Below are 23377 nucleotides of genomic sequence, written 5' to 3' on the forward strand. Positions count from 1 at the left end.
AAAACTAAGACCAATATCTGATACCTTTGTGTACTGTAATTTAAATATACCGGAATAAAACTAATTTGTATGTTTGATTTCTAAACTTTATTGAGACACCTTTAATTGCTGAGATAATTCCTATCAAAAGCCTGGTTAGGGTTTTAACTTTCGTATCCTTCTTCAATATCATTGCAAAACTTCGATTTCAATGCCACCAAAACATTCATCAGTGATTAGCAAAACAGGGCTTAGGGCCTCAATTTCATTAGTTCAAAAATTCAACATCCGGGTGTTGGCCAGGATTTTAATTTCAGTCATTTAAAGCGTTTTCCACTGATAGTTTAAGTTTGTCAGAGTCAAAAATATTAAACAAAGCACTAAGAGAAATGGTTTTTGTTACTGTATATGAGATTCGGAGCTCAAATTACGCAAACCCTGGTCAGAGTTTCGCGCCAGTAAACGCGACCGTCCCACTGTCACAATTCGTTTCCAGTCTGCTTCATTTCTAAAACCGATAAACGTTGACGGTCTTAATCGACAAAATTTAACCTGGGACATGCATATGAAAGAAAGATTTAGGTAAGATTTTAAGTTGTCATTTCAATGAATTAACTTGCATTGGATTAACACATCACATGGCACAAATCGAACAACTCACACACTATACCGACCTTAAACAATTTTTTTTTAGTTTTCAAAGTTTTAGAAAGCTAAAGCGTTCCAAGTTTGTTCTCCTGCGGCCCTGCTAGGCCTCATAATAGTTTCTTGCTTCTTCCCTTCAAATGTTCTGCAATTGATGCGGATAGAATGGAAGTTTAGGAGGTTTAGAGAAGGGGTTGAATAAAGAAAAAAAATTGAAACAGCACCAGACAGTTGATCCCCATGAAAGAGCACTCCAGGTTGTTAGGGGGACTGTCTGGTGTCCGTATACCAAACTGTTACTTCAAATTCTAATTGTAATGTGATTTTTTTCATTTCTCTAAATTTTACAAATCCTTTGAGAAAAAAATATCTTCCCCAAACTTCTCCAAAAATCACCAAAAACATTTACAAAATACCGCAAAACATAGATTTATGTTGCCTAGTGTGTCTCGGCTTTTAGTGGCATGGTTTGAAAAAAGAAATTTAATTTATGCAACGTTTCGAATGCTACAGCGCGCATCTTCAGAAGTGACAGTTACAAAAATCGAAAGATTTTAAAGCTAGCTTGAAAAATACAAAGCGAGGTACTGTACACGAGCATAGCAATAATAAACAACAGTGATAAAAATGGCTTAGAGCTAATAAACCCACAGCTTTTATTGCTACCAACGTTATCATTAAGGGCGGATTTTAAAAGGGCACAGTCAATGGCATTTTAATGCTTTTGGGCAAAAAGTACATCAAGATTGAGATATACAGCAAATTGTTGTTGAAGAAATAACGCAGTCATAATAGTTATTAGGTATTTTTTTCAGTCCACGAGGACAAAACTTGAAAAAATCAGCCTCAAGTTCCTTATGACATCACAAAAATATCACTTGTTTATCGCTTCAGTACAATGGCATAGTGATTTTGAACAAAATTGGACCACTATATGCACTATTCGTAGTTTCCATACGTTTTTAGGCTCTTGAATTTTGATATAGCGAAACTGGTGACAGTGTCCCTTTACACTGTAAGGGTTCCGTATGGGTTCCCTGGGTTCCCTATGTCGGTGACCAATTTAAGGCAGGGTGCCGAGAAAGCCACTTTGAGAGTGTCTTGCCCAAGAAAACAATACAACGGTCCTAAACCAAGTTGATAACCATTAGGCCTTTTTATTCCCATCCTGTTAGAAGCAAAGGAAATAAAAATTTGCTTTTACTTGTAAAATGTATGCGAAATCTTACAAACCGCGCAGCTTGGGTAACCTGTGGTTATAGCAGCGAGGGCACTGGGGACGAAAATATACTTTCCTGACAAGTTTCAACAAAACATGATACGGATAGTGTTGATGGTACATGTATGCGCTTAAACGCGAAAAATTTTGTCCCTTCAGTTAATTTTTAGCAACGTTCAGCTTGGTAAAACCCTCGAGTATGGATTTATTTAAGCTTTGGCTTTTAAGCTGACCCAGGAGTTTCATCATTTAGTGAACTAGTAAGGTACGTATGCGATGCTAACCTGTTAGCTTGCTGTAGGGTCTCTTTGAATCCAAGCTTGTGTTTCGCGGTATTCATTTCATGGGAGATTAAATTATGCTTACATATAGTCAATCAAGTTTACTTTTCCTCTTCACAAATCTATTGCTAAATTGGTCTTATTGACAAAAACATGGCGTCTCCTGTTTTTTATGCTCCTAAACTTTGTAACCGTTTCAAGACTAGCAGCTGAAAATGAAATGAATGCTGGACATTTGTGTGATAAACTTACTCTGGTTAATTTGTCTGATAGCGTCCAAACCCGGGGGGGGGAACCCTGTAAATTTTTGGGTGGGGGTGTGCCGCTGGGAATTTGAAGCCCTTGCCCTATACCAGACCATGTTCAGCTGATTTTTGCAACCCTATACCATACTAGACACCGTAAATCCCTACCCTATCCCAGACTTGCATTTTTTAGAACTGTATCACTATCAGTGTTTTAATGGAAAACCATCTGTCAACAACGATGCTGCGATGATTTTATTTACGTTTAGGAAAGCCTCTTTCTCTTCTGAGTTTCTATTCCTATTCTGGACTAAATTCGTCATAACACAGATCAGTTTTCCGGCAAATGCTACCCTTTTCTAGACCAAAACTTTCTGATTTCTTAACCCTATCCCAGACTAAACTGCTTTAAAACCCTACCCTTCACAGCGGCACATACCTATATAGCTCATATATGGGAGTGCCCCCCCCCGGGCGTCCAAATCGGCGGGTTTATAATTACAATGTTCTTGTTAATGAAATTCGAAATAACTCAAAACATTTTCGTGCCAAAAGTCTTAACGTCTTTGTTCAGTGTCGCCCTGGATCAGAGCCAGAAAGAACTGAAAGAAATTAAATTTATCAACTGGGTCTTACGTATTTAACTAAAAACAGGAAAAATCAGAAAGAGATTAAATTTACGACTTAATCTTTAGTTTAGAGTCGTGATATATATTGTTGATGATAGCGAAATATGCTTACAATGCTCTAGACCAAAAACAGTAACATTTTAAAATCAAAACAATAGTCTCAAAGTAATATTGTTACGGACGACGTCCTCTCTCAAGTAACGTAATGAATGTTGCAAAGACAAAACCATTAGCCGTGTGATTGTTGTTTTAAGTAGCAATATCACTGTACGATATTTGGTTTGTAATTATGCTATTGTTTTTCATTTTATGGCAGTCCAGAACAAGCTTAATTAACAGTTGTTAGAATTTAAAAACAGTTCTTTACAATATGCTAATTGAAAATGTTTATTGCACATTACGTTTTATTGTGCAAAATACATTTGCAATTAGCATATTGTTAAGAATTATTGGAAGAAGTTTTTGTGATATTTGGAATAATTAAGATAGAGGTTAGTGTTATCAACTTTGGCCAAATTACCTCAAACTCCAACCTGGATATCTCAAACACGAGTCTAATAATTGTTCTAATTATAACGTATAACTTCTTATTTGGCAATTCCAAAAAAAAAACATACACCATTACGGACGGCTTTTTGGAATTCCGAGGGCAGGGGGATTCTTTGAACTGGAATTCCGAGGGCAAGGGGGGATTCTTTGAACTGGAATTCCGAGGGCACGGCAAGGGGGGATTCTTTGAACTGGAATTCTGAAGGCATGGGGGGTACTTACATTTGGAATTCTGAAAGCTTACAGTGAAACGAACTCAACCGGGGCCACCCAACGTTTTTTAGCCAATCACAAGACAAGCTCAGAACAAAAGATTTGGAGTTCGTTCATCAGCAGATCAATCACAATAAAGGGCAAATTAAACTGTTGGTTTGAGATCAGATGCGAGGGAAAGCAAAAATTTAATGTAAGTTGTTCATTTCGTTTACGGTAAAGGCGAATAAATATTAACTGTACGGCGGCCGCGAATTTTGGAGACTGAATGAACTCATTGTAAATAAATTTACCGAATTACGGCCGGACTAAACGTTTAAAATTTATAGCTTCTGAAAAATGGTAAGTATAATGTCGAAACGAAAGCTTAATATGTAATTTACCGAATTGCATCCGGTAACTCTGAACACAAAACGGAAAGTAAATAAATTTATCGAATTTCGGCCGGCTGAACTTATAAAATATATTTTCCCACCAACGGCCTGGAAGGTCAAAGGCGAAAGGGACTCAATGTAAATATAAAATTTACTAAATTACGGCCATGAATTTTGAACACGAAACGGGCTCAACGCGAGTATATTTCCGATACATATTTACCGAATAACTCGAGAATAACGGTCGGTCGTAATTCAGTAAATTGATTTTCAAAATTCACGGCCGTAGTTTGGTATATTAGCCTGAATGTCGGAGAACAAAACTTATGTCTGTTTCGGAAAATAATTTTTTTTTTTGAGCCCGCCGTAATTTGGAATATTTATTCAGAAAATCACGTTGAATCTATACCGTCTTCCAAATTGCCGGCCGCCGTTCGGTAAATATTTATTCGAAATGGACAACATTACATTTAAAACTAAGCTTTCGCATTCTGTCGCAGTTTAATTTGCCCGTTACCGTGATTGGTCCGCTGATGAAGGAACTCCAATTCTTTTGTTCCGAGCTTGTCTTGTGATTGGCTAAAAAACGTTGGGTGGCCCCGGTTGAGTACATTTCACTGTAAAAAAACTTGTGAACGTTACCAGTTCGTAAATGATGCACAACCCTAATTTCTCGCAGTCTGTCGATAAGCAGTCGACCATAGGGCAATTATTTCATCCTTCTTTGAAACAGAGGTGGAATTATTATGTTTCACATGGCAAAAATGAAAACCGGAACTTGTCAACTTGCTCTGGCAAATTTGAATTGAAAGTTGCAAGTTGTGACGAACAAACTGTCGATCAATATTGGAACATTGCGCCGCAACATTGCAAAGTTCCCATCAAAAGAACATCCGGTTTGACTGTGTAACTGTAGGCTCAAAGGCAACAAGAAGACATATAGTAACTACAATGTATAACAATTACAGTAGTATAATTATCTTTGAAGACATTCTGTAACTTGTGTTTCTCTGTTGCTTTTTTTGTTCACAGACTATGTGTTCCTACCCATGGAAGGTAGTTTTGCAAGGGCTTTATACGCTTACCAATCCGATAATCCTGATGAACTCTCTGTTCCTGAAGGAAGCATTATAAGAATTACTCAATACATAAACAAACATTGGTTGGAAGCTAGTTATCAGGGAGAGACAGGATTGTTTCCTGTTACTTATGCCGAGAGGTTAAAAAATGAGACGCATATGCAGAACGATGCCTCTACCGATGACGAATTACAAGACAACTTACCATCCAATTGGCAGGGACAAAACAATGAATTTTATAGACAGAAGGATTTTTCAGCAAAACTCAATAGTGATGATGGGTCTTTTGTAGAAGCTGCCTTTGCTTTTAGTGCTAGAAATGACAGCGAGCTTACATTTCCTTCTGGGGCTCTGATAGAGGTTACAAAAGATGTCGATGTGGACTGGCTTGAAGGTTCATTCAATGGCAAGACAGGGCTTTTTCCAAAGAGTTACCTCAAGTCATCTGAAAAACCATGTGCCCGTGCTGTGTACCCCTTTGTTGGGGAAAGCGTGGGAGAACTTACATTCCGAGAAGGTGACTGTATCTTTCTTCGTAAGCGTTTGAACTCACAATGGATGGAAGGGGAAATTGATGGCAAAGTCGGGCTTTTCCCCTCAAGCTTTGTTGCTGTCGAAGTTGAGTTACCACCCGAACAAAATACATTTGTAAATGGAGATTTTAATTTTATGAATTTGCCATCTAATGATGGAGTCCATAACAATACTGTTGCACCAAAAATCAAATGGAAAAGAGGTATGAAAGGAAGGGCTCTGTTTCATTTTACTGCATTGTACTCAGGAGACCTGGAGTTGAATAAAGGAGATGTTGTCACTGTTCTTGAAGTTGATGATGATAACTGGATTGAGGGTCAGTTAGCTAATGGAATACGTGGATCATGCCCTGCGGCATATCTGGAACCAGTATATGATACAAGCAGACTATATGACAATAAATCACTGAAGGCTAGGACTCATGGATTTGTATCTGATGCCAGTTTCTCTGGAATTTTTGATGACTTTGTGTCTGACAGTGGCTATATAAACACGTCACAAAAAGGTAGCTCTCGTCAACAGACCAATAATGTTGTTGACTCATACACAAAGAGAGACGATGATGCATACAAACACCTTTTAGACTCCTCTTTCATGCAGGATCCAACTCCTGCCCTTCTTCCATCCAACATGCCCACAACTGAGACTCAAGAAACTGGACAAAGAACTCAACCTTTGTTAAAGCCAAAGCCGGCACTAAGAACTAAACCAACACAAAATTATTCAGTGACATACTTGGGGGGCAAGGATAGTGGAGAACTCTCGGCACCAAAATCTTACCAAACCAATGTTAGTCCTTCAATATCCATGCCGTCACTACCAGGTAGAAGTGCACCAGTTCCTAGCTCAAGAGAGATGTCATTAAGCTACCATTCTCAAATTCCAAATCTTCATCAAGACTCTGCTGGAACTTGGCCTGGCAAAAGAGCAGGGATTCATAGACACATTGCTGATGAAAAGACAAACAGAAAGAACTTTTTCGATGATGATGATCTGTTATCAGGCAACTGCACATCATTGCCGACTCCACTGGTTCCATTACCTCAAGCAGGGATCGATGATAGAAATAGTGAATCAAGTACATCAGAAGATTCTCCAAGAACACCCAAACGACCAGCACCCCCACCCCCGAAACGAGACAGCAGCAGCAAAAATCATGCCCGCAGCAGCACTCTTCCAGCAACTAGATCAAAGGGTCTTGTACAAAGTGAATTTAGTAGGGAGGCATCATCATCAAAAGCAAAGGACCAGCAACTGTTGGATGGAAAGGACATGAAACAGAATGGACGGCCACATACCCCTTCTCCAACAGAAAATAAAAGGGACTTTTCCCTTTCCATCAAAGGATCTCCTAAGATGAGAAGAGCTGGTGAAAGTACAAAGCCTAAACCTCTTTCTAGGCCACATTCTGTGCATTGGAAAGACAGGGATTCTCATTATACAGCAGAGAAGGTACATGTCAGTGGTAGTTAATAAAATTGTGTATACATGTAGCCCTTCGCAAAAATGCGAGAGGATTAACAAAGGACCAGTATCAATAAACCCTTCGAGTTTTTTTGTTTTCCATAGGACTGCCTGGTCGCCAGTGAAAAATCTTAGTCGCTAAATCAAGCTCATGCCTTTAATTGTTCTTCTCAATTTTAGTCGCCAGGGTGGCGACTTTGGTTCCAGTTTAGTCACTAGCTCCAAAATGTTAGTCGCCATGGCGACTAAATTGGTCTCAACTTGGAGGGTTGCAAGGGTAATATTATTGATGTTTTGCTTGTGTAGAGTCCACTGGAGCTGAGACGTTCAAACAGTCTAGAAACTTTAAGAGAGGTTAAATCCAGCAGTGTTACCATGGCTACTGGCAGTGCAAAACGCAGCGATCAACAATCTGTCAACAAAGGTATTAGTTATTTTAACCATAAACAATTGATTTAAACCAATCAGAACATTAATTTTTCTACACATTCTAGCAAAATTAAAGAACATAATGGATACATACATATATTATGACAAAACTACATTTAAATTATTTTATATTAACTGGATTGCATCGCATGTCCAGGAAATTCAACAGAGGGAACTGATGTGCCAGGGCTGGCAGCACTACAAGAAAGGATTGCTGAGGCAGAGGAGAACCTCAAGGTTTGAAGTTAACATGCACTTTTATACTACAGCACCATTAGTTAATTACATGTTATTACAGTACTGTAGCTACAATAAAACTATGGGTCTCTTTAAGTTAAGCAACTATCCAAAACATTTGTCCCAAACTGAACAGTTAAAACTGAACTGTGCTGTAAATGATACATACAGTAATTTGCAGTTGCAGGGTAAGTGATAGAAACAATAAATTTGAGTGTCCAATCTACAGGTAGGGGTATTTATGGGTATTTACAATGGTGAGCCATTAAGGTGAGAAATTATTTGGACAAGACTATTGTATCGGACTTGTGAAATGAATATTATGTACATGTAATTTTTAACTGGTCCCATACATTCATGCTAAAATTACAGAATCCATAACCTATTTCAAGATTTACAGACTTGAAGTGAACAAGCTGTTTAAATAAATGAACATGCTGTTTAATTTACTGCACACAAAACAACAAAACCAGCATATATCAAGGGTGTTACCTAACAGAAAATCTAATGGACCAGTGGGCCCTATTTAAATACTACTGAACAGAAAATATTAAAATAAAATGTACTTTACAGATTGTGCAGCACAATAGATTTAATGAATATTCAATAATTATTTTGTTGTAAGATAATAGTTTAATAGTATGTTTATCCTCTTGTCTGTTAACAGAAGGAAATGAAAGTTCACACTGGATTCAAGACTATTTCTCAGGTACAATGTATGCCTCGTTAGAAGATATTTTAGTAACTTGGACATAATGCCACTTTTACTACTTGGCAATTCACGCCATTGATCAGGATGGGCATGTTGGCAACCAGTGTGATCAGTGTGATGGAGCAGGGAACAGCACTCTCCCTCACGTCAATTGTCTATAAAACATTTTTCTATCCCCTGGATATTACATTATTTTGGGTATCGCATTATACCCTCGTTTATTAAACCTCTGACAATGGGAGCCCTTGACTCTATAGATAACTTCTGCTCAGGTTGTCAAAACACTTTTGAGTAAGACTTCTATCACTAGCTAGCCTGAAGTTAAGGCGTCTTCTCTGGTCACCTACTCCCAGGATCAGATGTCTTTCCCAGGAGTAGGTGACCAGAAAATGACAGAATGAAAAATATTATTCTTACATGTAGCTTGTGATGACTGATCCTGTTAAGCAAAGAGAAATGGAAGCTAAGGTGTCACAGAGCCAGCAAAAGATAAATGAATGGCAGGAAGAATTAAAACATCTCAAAGGTTTGTTGCGAGCGCCAATTGCAATCTATCAATTGCATTTTGGCAATTTCAGATCTCAAATTTTCATGTAGTTTGAGGAGGTGCTAAGTTCAGGAAGGGGAGACTGGATCCCTATCTGGGGTCATTGCTATGTGTCCTTGGGCAAGGACCTTTACTCTCACAGTGCCTCTTCCCATCCAGGTGTATAAATGGGTACCAGAGAATTTAATACTGGAGAGGACTGGCATCGTATCCAGGGTGAAGTTAAAATTCCTAAACTGGGATAAGCTCCAAAAGTAAAGGGCACTTTGGCACAGTACCAAATTTTTTTAATATTAAATTTTCATGAAAAATACTGTGCTACTTTGATTATTTACAAGTGTGACCAATTAACATGCTAATCTTTTTCAGATGAACAAGTCTTTCTGATAGAGTCACACAGGAAAAAAACACTGAAGATTAAAATAGCTGACTTGGAAGCAGACTTAGAGGTATAATTTTCAAAATATTAAGGTGGCTCTGAACCGCTGTTATAATTTTTTTTAACTTCGCCAAAAGTTGTATCATGACATGTTGATTGAACAGCTGTAATAATAGGGTCACCAAGCTCATTTTTGAGTCATTAGCACTAAATTTAGGGTTGGTGTTTTCAACAGGTTATACTGTTGCTATGGTAACCACTAGTGTCAAGTATTAGATTTATACAACTTCTTGTCAGCCAATTATTGGGCATTTGTTTCATACCATTACTGTTATAACAACTGATAAAGAGTTGTAGTAGTGACCAATAAAAGTATAACGTTTGGAAAATGCAAAAAGCCATTACCAGGCACCTTAATTAAGTTTAGTATTTCTGTAAATTTCCAGAAACAAAATGCAACCAAAATATTGTTATTGTACTTGTTCTTGGATCTTTAGAGTTGACCATCTATTTTCAGAAACAAGTGCGAAGTCAGAGAAGTCTTGAAATGTTGCTTGGTGTTGTGGAGGAGAACAGAAAGAAAGAAGTTATGGAGAACCTTGGAGTGTGTGCGCAACTTGTGGAGAAGATCAAGCGAGAGCTAACTGAGTTAGAGGGTAAGATATTTAGTAGGTGTGACAGTCAAGTTAGGCAGGTTTAAAAAAATAAAAAACAGCAAATGTGACCACACAGGCAACTGCAGCTGGTATGATTCGGGTTGGTAGAATTTTGTCAAACTCTTCATTTACCAAACTTCAATAAGCTGGGACAAAAATATTGGCAAGCCCTTACAGATTGAACCGATTTTTCGTCTGGCAAGGCATAGAAAATTAATTGTTAGGTTGTGCTTTAAATCATTGTGTTCTTTCTTTACAGTTTCTCTGCACAGCTTAACAGAAAAACCAGCAGAGTCAAGCCAAAAACACATGGCTGAACAAAGACAGCGAGTCTTGACTGAACTCATTAATACAGAAAAGGATTATTGCAATGACCTTGAGCTCTGTGTAAAACACTTTCTGCTTGAACTCCAAGATGCACAGGTCGGTTTCTATATGTTGGTGTACCCTTTTCCAGATGCTGAGGTTGTGTGTGGGAGCAGGGGGGGGGGGAGGGGGATAAAAGGTGCCAAAAGTAAACAGAGACTGGAAAAGGCTGGTACATGAATGAATGAATAAATGATAATGGTTCTTTTATAGCGAATAAATTATTTTACAAAGCTCAATGCGCTTCATAATTAGAGTAACGAGCGCCGAGATCGGACATGCATCAGAATAATTATTAGGCCCCTTTGGCAGCTGCTATACATCCTTGTATACGTCCTTTGCTGAGCCATCTAACCCATGGATACATGTGAAAAGGCCAGACCACAAACCAGGAAATCTGTGTCCTACTCTTTGCGATTTATAAGTGTGTGGGTTTTTTAACATCCCCTTCTGACCATAACACTGAAGATGCAGGAGATGAGGCCTACATGTATAGTTTATCATCCTTATCCGAGAAGATTAGAACATCTAATGTAGCGTGACCTCAGTAGAAACATCAGCAGCGTGAGTCAACAGACCTTTAGATTTGTGTGCTCAATGACTATTAAGATTTGCCTGAAAATTAATTAGTCTAACATGACTTGTCTTGGGGCCTCAGAGGTGAAGGACAGGAGAGAGCTGCCATTTTACCTGGGCAGGAGAAGACCACACGACATTTGAAAACATAAAATTTAATGGTCTGGATAAAAGCAGACAAACTACTATTTTTAAAAAATGTACAACAACTTTTAGTTTGCAAGACATGTTTCGATCGTTCCAATGATCATCTTCAGTTGTGGAATCGTTTACAGTTGATGCTCACGAATGCGCATTTGTGAGCATCTGAGTAGGGACAGGAACTCACACATTTACCAACATCTGCAGCAGTCTGAGGCATGCCGTAGGCTTGCATCTAAGAACTGCTTTTCTATTGTAGATTCCGCACCCAATAGACTACAGCTAATTTTAAAAGAGGCTGTCCACATCCGCTAGGAAAACCCCACGTTAAGTAAGCAGCTCAAACATGCTGACTTAACTCTTTCATTTTAGTATTATGTTATTTTCTTATAAATAAGTGTCGTTTAATTTAATTTTATTTTTTTTTGCATCATTTTGTGTAATAATTGTAATTTACTAAGTTATTTTTACTGTTTAATTTCTTTGCCGTGTATTTATACTCGCGCGCATTGTTCCATGTCTCGCACATTTAAATGCTGCACGTTAAATTTAAAATGTATCACGAATGTTGTGTATCACGCATGTTACGCCATTGCTTGTAAAAAATTCAACTTCAACTGTAAACAATTCCACAACTGAAAATGATCGTTGGAACGATCGAAACATGTCTTGCAAACTAAAAGTTGTTGTACATTTTTTAAAAATAAAATTTAATGTTGAAAATGTCAGTTGTCTATTTGCTAAGACCCTCTGAGGTTTAGAGGCAGGGGACAGCTTACATTTCACCTGGGCAGGAGATTACTGACTTTTTACCTGAAAAAATATCATACTTACATGTACCAACACAATGTTGCTCTTCAGAGGTGCATGTACACTGTATTTTGAAAAAATTACAGACTAGACAGATTTCTGTACTCAGAGCAATGTCATCAGTGTGGGCAGGGAAGAATTGAGTGCGAAAAGAGACATCTACAGGAAGAGTTTGCATTTGTAAGCATGTACAACAACAAACCTATCAAACTCGCTTTTTGATGAATAAAAGATTTTCATGTGGGATTTGTTCTCTACAGGTGAAGGATCTTGACTGTGAAGGATTGTTTGGTAACATTGAGAGTGTGTTGGAAACATCACAGAAACTGTTGAAAAGCTTAGAAGATGCTGTTCAAGACAAGGAAGGAAAAGATCAGGAACTTGGTAATACAATAATGTGTATAATTACACATTGCAACATTAATTTGTCAACTGAACGATGGAGATGTAGGGGAAAAATGCTGAACTGGCAGTCAGGGATAGGCATGACAAATAAATCCGTTACGGCTTTTAAGACATTTGAAACCAACAAAGACTGAAGATGTTTGGTTGAAACGACTTAATTTAGTTTTTTGAATGTTGTATAATTATAACATACAGTATTTAGCATTTCAGTCAGATCAGACCAGTTAATAAATCTTCATTGATGGAGATGTATCTTTTTATCGATTTTTTTTTTTCAATTAAGTTTTTTACCCTTCACACCAGGGTCAGTGGGTAATTTGATTACATCGTTTGGCCTCTTTTAACTGTACATTTGTATTATACAGTCACATACAATGAATTTTGTATTTTTTTTTTCAGGAAAGTGTTTTGCGGACATAGCTGAAGAGATGAAAGAAGTGTATGCTGTGTACTGTAGGAATCATGATGATGCTATCTCACTCATGGAAAAGGTAACAAAAGCTGCATTTAGGAACCAAAGATACACAGCACTGAAATACATGTATAAATATTAGGAAGTTAATGCACATGTACATCCAGTGTAAGCATCCGTAAAACAGGCCAAGTAAAAGTCCTGCCTTTAAGGTGGATTTCCACTGACGCGTAAATATTTACGTACGTAAAACGTGCGTAAAAAAGATACGTAGGCAAATTTCCAGTGTCGCGTGAAAAGTAATAAAAAGCGTTTCCTTTTTTCTTGCGTTGAACGTACGTAATTAGGATTACTGATGGCCAAGTGCGTCAGTGTTACTCCAGACACTGTGTCAAGAAGGTACAGAGGTGACAGAGGTCTACATCGAGCCTAGTGGCACATCTTGCTGGAGCATATCCCAGTTTCTGTAGCATAAAGCGACTAGGATTATTTCTACTCCCCCATGTAGGAATGGGATGCTAGTCCATCACAGGGTTACCCCCCAGCATGAGTTGGCTGGTACTAATACACCTGGGTGGAGAGAGGCACTACGAGAGTAAAGTGTCTTGCCCAAGAACACAACACAATGACCCCGGCCAGGGATCGAACCTGGAGCACTTGATCTGGAGTCCAGCTTGCTAAATGTTAGGCTGGCCACTACGCCTCCCTACTGTATCAAGAAGCAAATGAGTATTGCTACTCCCCCAAAAAGGGATGTTACTCCCTACATTAACCAATTTTAGTGTACACGCATGTTTATGTAGTGCACACACATGTACCTAATACATGCTTTTATGTGCTTGCAGTACGAGGAAGTGCCTGAGATACAAGAAGCCTTCACAAAATGTTTGGACAAGATTAGGTACATATGCATGTTCATTTGCAAGTAACAGCTCAATTGATTTTTTACTGGTTTCCGTATAAGTACATGTACCTTATTGGTACTTAATTTCGCGGGTCTTTAGTATCGCGATTTTCGCGGTATTTTTTTTTTAACGTTTTCTGACATATTTTGAGTGTTTTGAACGTACTGTTTGGCCAAATCAAAAAAATAAAACCCTGCGAAATACTGTCTCGCCAAAATCGCGAAATTAATGTTAAATCCATGAGACCAGTTTTCTTGTTACAAACATTTTTACTAATAGTGCGAAAAGAGCAGTTTTCAATTGAGTGTCGTAAAACAAACCAAAGTAATCACTCTGGCCAATCACAAAGGACACAGACAATCCAGTGAACCAAATCAAAACTCGAAGCAAATACATGTCGCAGGCACGAAGCGCGGGAAAACGTGATTAATATTGGTTTTGGTTTTACCTCTGATTTGTTGAGAAGGTGGCGCAAGTTTTTTAAACCAAACGCTAAGCATAGTAATACAAAACGAAAGCAAACACGAATTACTTTGGAAACTCAGTTGAAAGCCACTCTAACGGGCTTATAGACAGGTTAATCGGAAGTCAGGTTTTTTATGTACGTGGCGTTTTTTGAAGATCATATCTCGGAATGCAGTTCTTTTTCTCTCAATCTGAAGACTTGAAGATCGGTTTTATTATCAATCGTGGTTTTATGTTATTTTCCCTCTCTTCAGAGAACACACGCGGTGTTGGGACTTGTCGTCATTTCTTATCAAACCAGTTCAGAGAGTTCTGAAATATCCACTCTTGTTAAATGAACTACTTAAGGTGAGTGTAAATTGCTTGATAGACTGTAATCACACAATCCCATGACAGATGTCAATGACTTCAATAATGCCTTCCTAAATTTTGAGTGTTGCATAGCCCTAACAATTTATTCAGCTGACTACATATTGTAAGGTTTTTTTACCAAAAGAAATCCAAGCATGGTCACCATTGATATCGATAGCGGAACACCATCATCATCCGTAGTAGCTATTTTACTTGCTTCAGCAACTAATAAAGTAAAAACTTAATAAAGTGACGACTTACCATTAACATGTATTCACATTTATCATTTGACATTATTTGAGCCTGCAGTTGGCAGGACATGTGTCACACATAAGAACCCAGTATATGACCTCGCTCACCATGAGTCCCCTATAGCTCAGTGGTTAGAGCGTTCCAACCGGTATTCTGGAAGGTCATGGGTTCGACTCCCGTTGGGGAACTCGGAAAATCTTTTTTCCAAGTATTTGACTTGTTTCCACTTCTCCACTTATTTTCACTTTAATAATAGTCACCATTATCATGTATTCAAAGTGATGACTTGTACCTTTAAGTGATTTTTATTTCTCTTCTTTTTTTCAAAAGTATACGCCTGAAATCCACGGGGACAAGTACAATTTGCTGAAAGCAATATCGGTTATGACTGATGTGGCAAACGCAATCAATGAGTTTAAAAGAAGAAAAGATCTTGGTGAGTGTGTCAAATGCATCCCTTTACAAGTTAAAGCGCATCTCGTTATGAGATTTACGTTAAGAAAGAAAGAAAGTAATTGCAGGGAAAAATTGTTCGCTCCACCAATTGAATTAGGCTTCTCTCAAGCTATTGGTTCGAAAAAATGTTAAAACGTCACAAAACGAAACATTCAACCAGTACGTGTGTTAAGAAGTCCATGAGATACTCATTATATGTCTGTATTTTAGATTACTTTGTTGACTTTTGTTGTAGACTGAAGTTTCTTTTCTTTGTTTCTCCCGAATAGTCGTCAAGTACAAAAAAGTAGAAGACAGTGGTCTAACCAATAAGATACAGAAGCTAAGCTGGCATTCAGTGGTGAAAAAAGGCTCCAGGTTTAACCAGAGGCTAACACAACTCACAGGGCTCGTGTCACAGGTATTCACTACTAATAGCAGGAAAAAAACGCTTTTGACTTTTCGAGGAAAGCCTAGTAAAACTTGTTAGCTCCGCCAAGCGATGCCTTACAAGTGCATAAAACGCCGCCAAACAGCCTTGAATGAAAACTTCAACTTGATACAACTCACGTCAAAAAACATGATACGCGGCTTCTGATTGGAAGTATCATTTTTTTTCTCACTCGTGAAAAGGGATACACGCCATTTGATTGGTTTACATCGGTTTGCGAACGAAAATTTTCTTTGCGGCTTTCCAGTGTTTATACTGGATCTGTGTAAAATTATTATGTATATATCAACACGAGAGGTGTTCATCGGGTATCAACGAGAGAGAGTGAGAGAGCGAGGGAGTATTTTGAGAAATGAGGTGTGAAGCCGATGAACACGCCGAGTGTTGAAATCTCCGAAAAAAAACTACGGAGAAACGGAGAAATAAAATCGTAAAAATCATGCTTTAAGATCGGGTCCAAACCACCGCACGGTTTTTTCTTTGTTTTAACTTGATGAATTATTAATGAGTTTGAGAAGTATATATAGTGTTACAGTGCACCGTGCAGTAGACTTTATTTACGATAGCTAGCGAAAGCTCGCGCGCGCGATTTCTCGCTCTCCCTGACTGACTAGAACGCCAAGCTACGCTGGCTATATTTACGATTATATAGCTTCCTTGACGCTTCTTTTATTATTATGTTTACAAATCGACCACGAAAACTTTACTGTTTTTTAATAAAAACTCCTTCTAATTTGTACTGTATTTTGTAGATTCATAAAGTGTTGTTTGTTTTATACCAATTTTTGTAACATTTTCCGTTATAATTTTCAGACTGTTGACGAAAAATTTATTGAAGAAGAGAAGAAGTTCCGTGCAGTAGAGAAAACTGTGAAAACGCTCTGGAAGAACATCTCCACTTATTTGGAAGAATTTCAGGTAACAGTGTAGCAGCATAAATAAAAAAATCAATGACGAGAGCGCTAATGTCTCCCACCAAAGTGGCCCGGGTTCGATTCCCCGTCCCGGCGTCATATGTGGGTTGAGTTTGTTGTTGGACCTCGTCCTTGCTCCGAGGGTTTTTCTCCTGGCTTCTCCGGTTTTCCTCCCTCCAGTGTAAACCAACACTTCTAAATTCCAGTCCGACATGGATAGAGGATCCGCATGAAAATCAGCTAGAGCTGATGTGGCTTACTCTCTAAATGTAGCAATTTACTTTTTTATTTTTATTTCATTTTTATTTATTGGCTTGTAAGATCGCATTTTTACCTCATGTTTTATGTGCTCTACATGTATATCGTCGTCGTCGTCGTCGTCATCATCATCATCATCACCAGCATTATCTCATCATTTTTCTATATTTGTAAAATCACTCATGATGAAGGTTTAAAACATATCTTTGTAATGAACACTAATCGAGTTAACTATGGTATGATTCTCACTCGAGTGTTCTGTCATTGTACAGGAGACAATGGAATGTCACAAGTCATCAGGGCAGAATGTCAGTGATTTCTATCAAGAAGCTGCCACGTGTTCAGAGGTGTCCACTTATCAGAGAATACAGAAGAGGATTGGAGAAACTATCCTTTGTAGATTTGTAAGTGTTAATAATGGTCAATCCAGGCCAAGGGATAAAGGTGCCCATGATGTCAGAGAAGGTTTAAACTGCACATGTGTATTCCAAGCTTAAAACTTGCTACTATCTGGGACAAAACTGTTGAAACACTTCGCAAATTTCCACAATTTTAGTCAACAGAGTTCAGGCTTTGCAACCGCCTCCCCCCATTTCAATGTTGTTTATGCTGTAGTGTTTTCAAAACAACGCCTGTAAAACTGCAAACCTAAGAAACAACATTTAGTAGAGGGGGGGGGGGGGGTTAAAATATTTTTACCCGCTTTTTTGAAAAGGGCGTGGAATGCGTTTGTTTCAACTAGTTTTGTCCAAGATTGTAGAAATTTCCAAGAATTTGTTTTTTTATGTGCCTTCCAAACAAGCTTCTTTGCCCCACGCTTACGATTTTTTCTCATGTTACCACAGGCAGACCACCCTATGTGTTCGTGGTATTTTGTTTCGACATGAGACGAACAAAAGAAATTTTGAAATCTATAGGGACTGTAAGCCGGAATGACATATCTAAACTACATTTCGCTAAATTCTTAATAAAGTTTAATGAAATGTTAAAACGGCCCGCGAGGTGAAAAATACAACAATTGAGTCGATAAACGTTTCATTTTTATTGAGATTTAGAGCGAAATGTAGTTTAGATATGTATTTCCATAGCTTTATTTCATTAACCCTATAGATTTCATTTTTTTTTTGTTCGCGACGTCTCATGTCAACAACAATAATTAACCACGAACACATAGGGTGGTCTGCCTGTGATGTTACCTTGGAACAACATGACGTCATGGAAGCAGTTTGTACGGTGTGCTGTCCTCTCGGTCGAGATAAATTACTTCAACAAGAAATATATTCACAGAGACTGATTTTCTTTCATTCCTTTTCCATTCTATTTCATTTTTTCCATTTTCTTTTATTTCAAACAGGCCGGGATTTTAGAAGTTCTTTAGTTTATTCATTTCAAACTGACACGAATGAACCATTTTTTTTTTTTTAAAAAAAAAACTTTTATTAAGAATGTCATCAACCACCTAGCTAAGGGAAAAAATTCCCCTACTAATACGGGGACATAACGAAAAAGAGTTAAACTAAAAGGAAATGCTAAAAAAAAACTATAGCTATTTACAATAATACTATCGTGTTATGATTTATTTCATCAGATGGACAGTGTTCAGGTACAAGTTTTGTCTCCGCTCAATTCGTTACTCAACTTATTTCAAGGCCCGCAGCGTTTGATCCAGAAACGAAACGACAAGTGCTTGGACTACGATCGCTGGTCAAACAAGATTGACAAGATAAAAGACAGGGACAAGTTAAAGGCGGTAAGTTTGTGCGACAGGGTGACGAGGGGTGGTTCTCTATTGAACGATGTTATTGGTGTCCTGTAACAAACATCATCCTACTCTGATGAAGGTGGACAGAAACCACCGAAAAGTTAGGACTTTAAAGTTCAGATCGGATGAATCTTTCTAATTATAATCAGTCAACCGATCGCCGCAGTCAAAGTGTTTAACTAAAGGCTGGTTTTAAATTGCGACGGAGTTAAAGTTGTAATCAGAAGCGCAGAGCGTAACAATCTATTGAGTGATCTGTTGATCCTTAACCGATGGAGTCGTAAGCAGAGTTTCGGATTCCGCTTATGACTCCGTCGCTTATGTAACTGTAACTTAAAGTTGTAGTAAAAAGCCGTTAAAATTGACAGAAATTTCATGTAAAGCCGTGGTGTATTTTTTTATCCTTAACTTCAGTTGCAAACTTAATGGGTTATATTGAAAGGATTTTTAATTGTTCTTGGGTTGTTATAATAGTTGCCAAAATGCTTTTCAGGCAAAAGAAGAACTCGAACTTGCCAAGAAGAACTACGAAGCTCTAAACACACAGCTGCTTGAAGAGATTCCTGGGTTCACTGAGATGTGCATGGCTCTGACGGTGGACTGTCTAGAGAACTTTGCCTTAGCACAGAACAGACTATACTGTGAAATACAGCAAGATTATGACGAGCTGTTACAGGTATAGTTTGACTGGCATCCAAAATATTAGGGGCCTTCAGATTGGAGTACGAGATCGAGTATGAGTACGACTTTCGAATTTCAATCCAGTTACGTTTCCAGAGCCCTCACTCCTCCCTGTTGCTGACCTGTATAAAAAAAAAAGAATATCGGTACGAGATCGATGTGAAACTCTTTCCTTCGCAGAGGCCTCTTATTTTTTCATATGGGCTGGGAAATGGGGAGAGGTGAAAAGTAAGCGCGCGGAGCCTGGGGAGAATTGCAACGAAAGCGTGCGGGGGACACTGGGAAGGGAAAAGGCCCTTCCTGTCGTTCCCCTTATTCCCCTATTTTTTTTTTTTTCGTGTTTTTTTTGTTCGCCTTTCCCCCTGAAGGAGCCTCTGCTGAGGAGAGAGGACATGAAATGATTATCAACCAGGGCCAGGTTGTTCTAAAGCAGATTAGCACTAATTAACCCAGGATTAACTGTCGATTGGGGGGTTCCATTTCTTTTGTAGGAAAGTGTTTTTAATGCTAATGTTTTGTTAAGCTTGAGATTAGAGGACTTCAAAACTTGAGAACAGAAAATATAAACAGAAAACCTCATTGAAAAGTTAAAAAATGTAATCAAAATTCACGCTTATCCTGGATTAGTTTAATTATGCTATGAACAACCCACGTTGGGTTTGAAAAGTCATGTTATATTTGACCAGCCGGAAACGGGGTATAACCGAGTAAAATGTATTTGGTCGGACATCTTGACCGGTGATCATGCGACCGTTATTTCCAGCCCTGCGATCTGAAGGTCCTTATTGTCTACTTGTCTTCTCGGAGGGGTGACTATAAAAGGCGCGTATACGCTGGCGATTTATGTGCAATCTTTGTCGACAACAACAACATAAGTTTATTTGAACTGTAAAATTACAAAAAGAAATTTTTAAAAAAAATTTAAAATTTTTTTTTCCCCCAACCACAAAAAAAGCCATTTTATATAAGAGGGTTTGTCGCACATTTCAATGCAGTTTTTGTCGCGCTCAAGTTGCTATTCTAAATCGCGAATGTAAACTCACTAGCATTACTGGCTTAGCAAATTCCTCCTTAGATAGCTTAGCCAGCCAGATCGACCGTAACACATCCTGTGTAAGTTTTCGTTTTGCTTATCACGCAACACCAAGAAATAATGCCTGATACATCAGTGAAAATTTTTTTTTCTTTCAGTTGCCAGTCGTGCAGGCAGATGACGAGGACATTGTTGAGCATCACAGCAAGAGATCAGTACAAGTTATGGAACAGTTTTCAGATCTGAGCTTTATTCCGTGTAGTTTTGTAGCTAAAGACAGTTCACGCAAGAAACGGCGATCATTAAAAATTCCAAGCACGCCTTCCCACGACCCAGTAAGTACTTCATATAAGACCTATAACATATCTACTGTTTTACTGCAAAACACACATTTATGCCTCTTTCTAAGATAATTTCAAGTTACATGTGTCTAGTTTGATATCTTATCTTGATGAACAAGCTCTGTCTATCTCGCAGCAGAGTCCCAGTCGATTTTTGTTTAGTAAGACTGAACACAAACGAGCGAGAGAAATGGTGATGTCAACAATCACTCGAACACCACCGACTACTAAACAAAAATCGACTGGGACTCTGCTGAAGCTAACCTACAGTACTAACTATTTTCAACGCCTGACTCTGGAAAGCTGGTACACAAACTTAGAACAGACGCCTATCAACAGATGTCAACAACTACCGGCACCTTACAAACGACTATTCACGACTTAAACAGAAGCGACAAACGAACCGCCAAAGACGATTAATTTGACTAACAATAGACGGAACAGAACGACTCAATTAGACTAACAATAGACGGATCGAAACTGACCAATTACTGATGACAAACTTTACACGAGTCTTACAGCCAATAACATCACGGCTTAACTGACCAATCAGCTTCAACGGACCAGACTTATAACATCATCGACTGACAACAACTTTTCACTTGACTCTGAAGATGACTTCCGCTCAGGTTGTCGAAACGTCAGTCACCAACAACAGTTCTTCTCAGAACTACTCTCACCCGGACGATCACACTATACGAACTACTGATACTCCTGGGTTCAAACCATTTACTTTACTACGTAAATTGTAACAGCACATGCGCGTGTCTTATCATTTTATTAACTTCTCTCTATACAGGACGCAGTAGAAGATGATAGCGAGACCAAGAACGGCTTGTTAAATACCAAAGAAGGCGAGCTGGGTAGGGAGGGTGGGGGAGCAAAGAAAGGTCCACCACTCCCTTCCCCCGCGATTCTTCAACCACGGCCAGCGCCGCGGAGACTAAGTAGCAGAACAAGCCTGGTGAGTAAAGTTTACTTTCTTACATTCTGTATAATTCAACTTGCATGGATAATTTAGCTTTTAATAAAGGTCTTTTCTTATAGATTGAGATTTTGATTCTCATACCTTCCTTTCTTGTATTTGATGCGATAAAGTAAATTTTAACTGAAGTGACTCCTGTTTGGGGAAAATAACTTTCTGCGACAAATATTACTGATAGACCTGTTTTTAACTGAGTACCGCAAAACCAAAACCAAAGTAATCACTCTGGCCAATCACGAAGGGCGCGAACAATGCAGTGAACCAATCAAAACTCGAAGCAAATACATGTAGCCAGTGGGAAGCGCGGGAAAACGTGTGAGTGAGTCACAATTGGTTTTGGTTTTACTTCTGATTGGATGAGAAAGTGGCACTAGATTTTTTAACCAATCACTAAGCTAGGCTCGATTTGCGCCGCCTTCTCGAGTCCGGACTTTGTTCCTCCCCGAGAGAGACTTTTGGGAGGGAGGAGCGCGGGCTCATTTTCCTGAAGAGCGGCTGGAAATCGAGCCTATCACTAAGCAAGAAATGCAAAACAAAGGCAAATGCGAGTTGCTTTTGACACTCAAATGAATGCTGCTCTACTGTCAGTGTGCAACACCAAAACGAGCATGCTCGCAGCCTGAATAAATAGACGTTTCTATTTATGCGCTCAAATTTTCGTGCGCTCGAGTGGGGCGTCGAAATTCGACCCGAAAAGTTCTAATAACAGCAAGATCGCAAGAAAACTTTTTGAAGTGACAGAGGCGATGGAAACGATCGGTACGATTAGCTGAGAACCAGCCTCAAGGCTACCTTGCTCGTGTCAAATAGCTGTTTTCTAGATTCAACTGATGCAGTTTCAAGATAGCTACCTGATCTGTTGTTGTTGTTGTTTTCTTTTGACGAGTATAAGCATTTTTCTATTTTTCTAGGAGCTAAAGGATGTTGACAGCTCACAGCCAGTGGAAGTAACCCCAGGGGAAAGCAAACGCTACGTTGTCGAGTTCAACTTCGAAGCTCAAAATGCGGGGGAGTTGTCTGTATCCGAGGGGGATCTTGTCTCTGTCCTGCGTCACTCAGATAGCAGTGGTAACCCGGAATGGTGGCTGGTTCACTATAACGGAGCTTCGGGGTATATCCCGGAGAGTTATCTATCCCCGGTGGGTGACAGTGACAGTGACAATGATGGCGAAAATGATGATGGTGACGACAATACTGCACAGGACACAGATAGAACTGATACAAACGGTGTTGAAGATGATGGTACTACATCCATGCAAGCTGAAACTGCTGTTAAGTTATACTACTGTGCAGAATTTGCGTTCGAGGCGAGCAGTGCAGCGGAGTTGAGTCTTGATGAAGGACAGTTAGTAATTGTGTTACAGAGACAGGATTTGACCGGGAATGACGAATGGTGGCTAGTGGAAGTGAACGGACAAAAAGGATATGTTCCTTCAAGTTATTTGACAGCAGTGGAGGATTAAAATCCCTAATAGTCTGCTCTTAATTACGATATAGTTAAACTCAAACAAATTATAAGAAAAAATGGCTCGAAGTTAATGGCTTAGCTGTAACTGTGAATAATTATCAAAATTCTCCTTGCTAAATTACATACATTTTTCTACTTCCGCTTGGAGAATTTTGCGTAACGGTTTATCCAGACTTTTTTCTGAAATAATCAGTT

General features: G+C 38.7%; 1 protein-coding gene across 2 annotated transcripts; it reads left to right on the plus strand.

Moving 5' to 3' along the window:
* Positions 1-1932: 1932 nt before the first annotated feature.
* On the plus strand, positions 1933-23372 carry LOC144650953 (dynamin-binding protein-like). 2 transcript variants are annotated; one of them, XM_078510797.1, is made up of 22 exons: positions 1933-2108; positions 5167-7199; positions 7518-7635; positions 7798-7877; positions 8545-8586; positions 9013-9115; positions 9506-9585; positions 10033-10171; positions 10431-10594; positions 12325-12448; positions 12869-12960; positions 13727-13782; positions 14506-14599; positions 15185-15290; positions 15580-15710; positions 16554-16658; positions 17185-17316; positions 18501-18662; positions 19168-19350; positions 20547-20723; positions 21529-21693; positions 22626-23372. In XM_078510797.1, the coding sequence occupies exons 2-22, from the start codon at positions 5184-5186 to the stop codon at positions 23175-23177; spliced, it is 4821 nt and encodes a 1606-aa protein (XP_078366923.1). In that variant the 5' UTR covers positions 1933-2108; positions 5167-5183; the 3' UTR covers positions 23178-23372. The 2 variants fall into 2 exon arrangements, with proteins under 2 accessions (XP_078366923.1, XP_078366924.1); XM_078510798.1 differs by having other exon boundaries at positions 7810-7877.
* The last annotated feature ends 5 nt before the right edge of the window (positions 23373-23377 follow it).

Source organism: Oculina patagonica, chromosome 4 (genome assembly GCF_052425735.1).
Source record: "Oculina patagonica isolate OP01 chromosome 4, crgOcupat, whole genome shotgun sequence".
NCBI lineage: Eukaryota > Metazoa > Cnidaria > Anthozoa > Scleractinia > Oculinidae > Oculina > Oculina patagonica.

Coding starts and splice junctions, on each gene's coding strand:
- LOC144650953 (XM_078510797.1), top strand. CDS start 5,184: ATGGAAGGTAGTTTTGCAAGGGCTTTATACGCTTACCAATCCGATAAT. Junction 10,172..10,430: donor AGAGCTAACTGAGTTAGAGG/GTAAGATATTTA, acceptor CTTTCTTTACAG/TTTCTCTGCACAGCTTAACA. Junction 19,351..20,546: donor ATTATGACGAGCTGTTACAG/GTATAGTTTGAC, acceptor TTTTTCTTTCAG/TTGCCAGTCGTGCAGGCAGA.